This window comes from Ammodytes marinus (genome assembly GCF_949987685.1).
Source record: "Ammodytes marinus genome assembly, chromosome: 16".
NCBI classification, from domain to species: Eukaryota; Metazoa; Chordata; class Actinopteri; order Uranoscopiformes; family Ammodytidae; genus Ammodytes; species Ammodytes marinus.
The window spans coordinates 7,837,367-7,844,915 of record NC_137220.1 but is presented as its reverse complement, the minus strand read 5'-3'; the positions used below and the strand labels follow the sequence as shown (position 1 = coordinate 7,844,915).

Below are 7,549 nucleotides of genomic sequence, written 5' to 3'. Positions count from 1 at the left end.
GTAAAAATGCCTATAGGCTCTGTAAACAGGTATGTAAACAAGGGGGGGGGGGCAACCGTAGCAAGCAACGCCCGTTTACAGATTCCAGGCTGTGTTTTAACACCAGATTTGTTTCAGCGCACACCCAGTACTGTCCGTAGCAGAAAGTGAGGAGATATTCACTGATTTTGACAAAAAGTGATTTTGTCGACAAACATTCTCCAGAATCGCTGACTCCACCTTTAAAATGGATTCTCATTATGGTAACCTTTATATTCATTTCTGATTTCCTCTTTGGGCCACACAAAAATAGATTCCATTATTACTGGTCCCATGGTTAGGCCTATATTAAATAAAAATAAATATGCAATGCTAGAATCACGCAAACAAAATGAATAGAAAATATGTGCATGTGTGAGAATGAAGGAGTTGGGTGGTGCGGCCTCTTTTTCATCACTCTGGTATTTGGACTAAAGGGTAAAATGAGCTTTATGAGCTTCGGGGCTTCCGTCAGTATTGTTGCTTTTAAAGGAAGACAGAGACGGCGCAGTAAAGAGAGTCAACAGGCTAACAGAGCACACCGCCGTTTGTCAAGTTCAATGTTAATGTTTAACACACACACACACACACACACACACACACACACACACAGGGAGAGAGGAAGAGATATATATATAGAGAGAGAGAACAATTTTTTTTTTAAATAAAAAAAATACTAAAGAGGAATTTTTACAATTAACTGATTCCGGATTTGTTTCAAATTATATATCTGTTTTTATGTTTTAAGTGATAAAATGAACTCTATTTTATTATATTTAATTTAGGCTAGAGGCAATGACGGATTCCAGATTTTTATAGACTAATTATCTGTTTTGTGTTTTTTTAAATTAATATTATTTTATTACATTTCATTTAGAAACAATAACTAAGCGTTCCTATCATCTTCATATGCAGCTATTCCATCTTTATTCAGTGGATTGTTGATGTTTCTGACCCTTGCATCATAATGTAGCCGTAGCCTCTGTTTAAATGTCCAGTTATAAGTTTAATTTCACTTTTAAAAAGAACCTGAAACCTTATATTGGCGCTGTTTAACCGCCACGCCACGGCCAATAAACAATATTTATATTTCCAGCCAAATCCTAATATTCTTTATTCACGGTCACATTCATGAGCAGGCTACGTCATTCAAAATCTGTGCATATAGGCCTACATGACACAATTAAAATGTCAAAGTTTGAACTCGCCATGTATGCACATTTCGCCTGCAGACGGCCCGGGGCAACGGAAAGTTTTAAGAGCTAAAAATGGTCGTGTTTAGGGGAAAAAGCACAGAGTGTAAACACGTGACTGTATCTGAGATGTTTAAGTTCTCGCAGCTAGCTGCGTTCTTCATCGACGCACGAGCCGAGTGATCCACCGCTAAGAGTTGTTACATTTTTGTTTGTTTTTCCGGGCCAGCATTATGTGCACTATGTAACTTTGGGTGAGTCCGAGAAGTGACGTGTTTCATATGTATATTCTCATAATTGAATACACAAACCTTACTTACAGAAAAATTGGATCCCTGGAACACTGTTTGAAGTTAGAAAGCTACAGCAGCAGGGCACATAGTTTGGTTTACAAACATATTCTAGTCTTACGATTGGTTCCAGGTGCCTCCAAATAATTTTGTTGTGATGTATGATGATAGAATGATTCAATACCAAGAATTATATGCAGGGTAAATATGTTTTGTAAATTAACTGCAGGCTCAGCAAATGTAAACAAATCCCCTTCCACTGAAACTGCAGAGTGCACGTTTAAAAGGTTATAAATACAATAATCATTATATATTGTTGAATATTGTTTTGGTTTATTTAATAAAATAAAATAAAGTGTTTTAATGTTCTGCACGGGATTTCTTTCCTTGTTATTTCTATGTATTTTATATATCCATGTTCTACAGTGCAGGGGAATTTAGCATCTCGTGAAACATTGAATATCTGGATCACGCCTTTGACATAGCAGGCTACTGATGTCTTCAAATGTTTCCCTTTGCTTATCCAAAGTCAATCGTGTTAAAATATGAACAGAAAATGTATTTCATGCGCCGCTTTTGCCCTGTACCATCGCTCCAAACCAAACTGGACAGTGTCGTGGTTTCCATATCGCTCATTCGCCATTGAGACCATTTGGCCCCTCGCAAACATTCCATCTCAACGTACTCGGAAGAACATAATAATTATTATGACGACGTGTTCACATTATAACTATTGTGATAGCCTATGTCAGGGCAGAGGGAAAGGGCTCCAAGAGTGTGCTACGCAACTCGTGGACTAAACACTATGTGACTGCGTGTGTAGCTTTCTGCCGTAATGTTTCCATATTAAAATAGAGAAGGGGTTGTGTTTCAGAGGAATAATCGACTCCGTAGGTTGCCGTAGAAGCTTTTTTTCGGTCGAATTTGAAGTTAAGAATTCGATTCTGATTCTGATCTGGTGGCGTTCACCTTGTGTTTGGGTGTCAACATGCTAACATGCTGACGTTTATTTAATCAAGTTATAATGTATGAGCCGGGCTGCTGCTGCTGCTGACCCACAACCCACCGCTTGCCCTCACTCACTTGTAGCCATGACCGTGAACGCGAGAGATTGTGTGTGTGTGTGTGTGTGTGTGTGTGTGTGTGTGTGTGTGTGTGTGTGTGTGTGTGTGTGTGTGTGTGTGTGTGTGTGTGTGTGTGTGTGTGTGTGTGTGTGTGTGTGTGCAGAGGAGCAGACGCTCTGCTTTTGTAAATGTTCGCGGGCATGAGACCTGAGTGAGGGCCGGGGCTGTATACTGTGTGACTCTCACGGTCAAGGGCTTCTCTCTCTCTCTCTCTCTCTCTCTCTCTCTCTCTCTCTCTCTCTCTCTCTCTCTCTCTCTATCTCTCTCTCTCTCTCTCTCTCTCTCTCTCTCTCTCTCTCTCTCTGTCTATCTGAAAGGATAAGCAAGCACAGGACGCACAAACAATAGCGCACTTTAATGTCTCCATTCTTGTCCACTCCCGGGACGTGCGTAAAGTTGCATTTTACAACAGAAAGCCTAGTTTCTATGCAATTATTCTGTTTTATCCTTTCCTCTTTGCCACTCTCTCACGTTGCTAAAAGTTCTGTGCTTTTTTTTCTTCTCATAAATGATTTGGCTAGGTTTTAAATTTGTGTTTGTTGTGTTTGGAATCATACATGAACGTACAATAATAACGTCCAGTTTTGTTGACTCATAATATAATTCAATAGATTTAAACCATAACATTAAAACCCTGTCATCTTTAAATATCATCATGTGAATTACTGACACAAAAATGTGAGAGAGCAAAACGCACAGAGCGAGTGGGTTCACGAAGTGTTTAGTTTAATTAATGATGGGTTTAAAAAATAAAATAAAGTCATTATTCACGTATACTTCTCCGCGCTGCGTGTATGTACTGTCCTGTTTTACCACTAGTGCATTTAATTGTGAATACACAGCTTATCAATTGGGTAATAATTGTTTATATTGCACTGGTGGGGATTGTTTGGCTCACACGGGTCCATACGCGCCTGCTGGTTGATAGTAGGACATGGATAGCATTGTTGTGGTGATGTTCCAAATGGGCGGCCTGATCCGTATGAATTCATAGTCTCATAAACACTGTGAAACTGCATTGGGTAACGTGAGTCCCTGTGCTCTGTTTGTCCGGTTTGCGGGTTATCAACTTTCAGCCCTTTGAATACGAACTGAATGCGTACTTGTTTGCACATTTTTTATGGGCATAGTTTGGCGCAGGAGACGAACCAGAAACAAATATACGCACAATAATGTAAAGTTGCTAGTGCACTTATTGATGCATTTAAAAAAAACAATATATAAGACCTATTGGAGGCTAGATTTGGGATTAAAAGAATTTATTAGGTGTTGCACTATACTTTTGATTACTTGGTTTACAGGCGTTATAAACATTATGAACAGCATAATAATAATAGTGTTTCTTTTTGGGGGCTATAGGCTACAGGGCACGGACAAGTGACACACAGTAAAACACAGTAGACAGACAGTTACACATCGAAGCAGGCAGGAAGGTGATGTATTTACAGGACGCCTCTGTGGGGAGAAGGTTTAGCAGAGGGCTTTGGTGATTTCTTTTTTCCCGTCTTATTTTGTCCTTTTTTATGTCTTTTTTTAAATCGTCTTTTTTTCTTCCTTTTGTTGACGCGCACGGGTAGTACGCACAGTTCCAGTCCGCCAGCAGCAGTACCATGCCGAGTTTCTTATACCCCCCCCCCCCCCCTCCCACCCAATCCTCTGTCATTTTCCATCAATTCATTCTCAATGTATAGCACGCATAATATCGTCCAATGCGCGTGGATGGAAAGCTGCATTCTGCTTACGGCGCGCTGCTGGGCTTGACTTTGGTGACAAACTTCTTCTCCTTGACGCGTCTGTTCTGGAACCAGATGGTGATCTGGCGCTCGGACAGGTTGGTGGCGGCGGAGATCTTCCTCCGCTTGTCCTTGGTGATGAACTTGTTCGCCGCGTATTCCTTCTCCAGTTCCTTCAGCTGCAGCTTGGTGTACGGGATGCGCTTCTTACGGCCGCGGCGGAACGGGGAGCCGTCGTGCTGGTGCGCCACCGCATCTGTTATGAAGAGAGAGAGAGAGAGATAGAGAGAGAGAGAGAGAGAGAGAGAGAGAGAGAGAGAGAGAGAGAGAGAGAGAGGGGGGGCAGACAAAGAGAAAGAGAGGGGCGGACAGGCTGAGTGCTGCTGAGAGCGAGGCTATACACACACACAGACACACAAAAACACACAACGGGGACCGACATTTTTTAAACATCTGTTAAACATCTGTTTAAAAATGTCTGTTTACGCATAGTTATAATGTAACCAATCATAGGCCATCGCGTATACATATTTTTTTAGTTATATTTAACATTATTCTATTACATGTATATCCTATCTCACTACAGTTATTATATTTATTGTTATTACCATGTACAATTCGTCTACTTTAAGTTTTATTTTATTTTGCATTCTAAATGTACCTATTTATATGGTACCCCTTATCTCTACACTTGTTATCTGCTGTGTCCTTGCACTACTTTTGTGTTTGTGTCTCAGGTGTTGCTCTCTTCACTTGTGCTTTTCTGTTTCTATATTGCATTGTTGAGAGGAGCCTGGGACTTACGAATTGCATTGCCAAAGACTGCTGCTGTAATTGTTGTGAATATGACAAATACACCATCTTGAATCCTGAATCTTGACACGCTTGTAGGTGTCCAGGAAAGCGTAATACTAGACACACGGGTTGCTGTGTTGCATTGAGTGTCTATGGCCTAAATAAAGAGGACATTTACTTTATGCTCGGAGCTGATTGGATATCCATCCTGCGACACCGACAGGCAACATGGTGGATGTCTGCAGCAGTGTGCAAAGCAGCACGGCCACGCGGCTAATAAGTACAACCTGCCCAGCGCCTTGTTCTGTCCTCCGATACAGTGAGTGTGCAGCGCGTAATTGTGTGTGCACATGGAAAGAGACGATCATCTGGAAAACTCTTTGTACCCCTTTTTTTAGTTGTATTTTTTTTTTAAATATATATATTTATTTAATGGCAAATTAATGAAAAAAGATTGGAAAAGAGCTCTCGTCCAAAATGAACACACAGCCCCGTGACGACTTGAAGACTGAAACTGAATTAGCCTATATGGGGATACATAAAGGTGTTTGAATCTTGAATCTAAAAACAACCCCAATTCAATTGGATCATCTTGTTGATTGTTTATATTCGTACATGTTCTGGTAATTGACACATAGATGTTAACCATAGCCTACAATAGGAACATTATTCACCTGATTATTAGCTAATTAACAGCTTAACAGACGAGTCATTGGGCACCAGGCAACACGTGACCTTTTGATTGCTAAATGGCCTTGTCTTAACGAGCACGATGAGGCAGAACAAATGCAAATGTTAATAGTATCCTAGTCTACAGTAACAGTTAAGGATGCACAGTGTATCTCTAATGTGTCTGTGATCATCTGAACACAGACACTTTCTTTTATTTCTCGCACCAATTGCACAAATCGTCCTCAGACACCATGGGGCTGTTAGAGCTGTTATAGACTTCAGCCACAAGTCTTTGCGCAAAGCACACTGCTCCACTATAAAGGAGTCATATTATTGTATAGCTTGTTTAATGATCAAAACATAATAATCATACCGTTACATTACTTAAAAAGGAAAGGAAGTAGATAAAGTATTTCTAATAACAATTAGCCTATAACTCAGTACTAAATGTTGTCTAGCACCTCATTCTACAAAGCTGCATACAGTTAGGTTAAAGTAAAATAAAAGCAGTATGTTACCAGCGAGAGCGGACTTCCAGAGGTGCCCGGCTTGTCCCTGGTCCTTGCAGTACATCTGTCCCCCCCAGCCGTTAGCCAGAGCCCAGGGCTGGTAACTGTCCATGGGGAGCAGCGTGTCATGACGCGGCTCCCCGCCGCCCAGAGTCTGGACCACCGACACGTCCAGGTAGCTGGCCATGGACTGGTACGGGCTCGGGTAGCCGTGGTAAAAGGCGAATTCTTTGGCCCGGTGGTTCGAGTATTCGTCAGAATTCACCGTCGTGTCCATGTACTGTGAGCTAAGCGCGGGGCCGGCAGCCTGGGTGCACGACTTGAGGGATCCCCGCCCCATCCTGCACGGGTAGTAGCCGTTACCAAAGTAGCCGTACGGTAAGGCGGTGGGGGCCGAGGAGCTCTGGTGTGGCACGGCGGACGCCGGACAGGGTCCGGCCGCACACTGCTTCCCTGAAGATAAGCCTGTCTCGCTGGAGCCTGGAGCAGACACGTCCACTGTGGAGTAGCCCGCCGAGGAGTGCACCAGGCCGGATGGGTGACCGCCCAGAGCAGCGGCGGCAGCTGAATGTGCCATAATGTTGCGGCACTGGCTAGCGGCGAAGTTGCCACTACCCACCAGTCCTTCCATGTTCTTGTTCAAGTCGTCCAGGTTGTTGTCATACACAAACATTACCGTGTCCGCTGGCCAGCGAGGGTTTAGGAGCAGGGAGGCTGTCATAGGCGCTCCTTTTCCCGCTCTGGCCTCCGTTTGCTGCCGTTCCTCTCACACTCTGTCCAGTCCTGTGTGCCTATAGCTGCTACATTGGCTGAGTGAGGTGAAATGAAAGCATTTATTTTTTCACTGACCGCTGTCTCTCCTTCTCACTCGCAGCTCAGGTAATTCACATCTACCTGCACGCGCGCGGCACTGGTTCCTTGCTGCACCGGTTAGTGACGGCGCTCGCTCGGAGGCAAATACTCCCGTTAACCGGTCGGACCTCTAGTTACATCAAGCCGCAGCCTTGACGCAACAAGCCCCCGGGACGAGGAGAGTAGGGAGGGCGTGTGCCCATTGGATGAGACGGGATGACCACGTGATGGGACAAGAGAAAAAAAGAGCCAGCAGAAGAGACTTGTTGGGGGATTGTCAGTCAAAGAAAAATATATTTTTATGAGGTTGGAGCAGTGGCACGAGAGGAGCAGGAGCCTCGTGAGCCGCTTCTCCTCTCCTCT

The 7,549-nt window shown here is 43.3% G+C and overlaps 1 protein-coding gene across 1 annotated transcript; it reads right to left on the bottom strand.

The window, feature by feature from the left end:
• Window positions 1-4,306: 4,306 nt before the first annotated feature.
• On the bottom strand, window positions 4,307-7,264 carry hoxb13a (homeobox B13a). Its single transcript, XM_080043399.1, has 2 exons — window positions 6,344-7,264; window positions 4,307-4,614 (listed from the first exon to the last, which is right to left on the bottom strand). Exons 1-2 carry the CDS (start codon window positions 7,053-7,055, stop codon window positions 4,364-4,366), a joined length of 963 nt encoding a protein of 320 aa, XP_079899525.1. The 5' UTR covers window positions 7,056-7,264; the 3' UTR covers window positions 4,307-4,363.
• Between the last annotated feature and the right edge of the window lie 285 nt (window positions 7,265-7,549).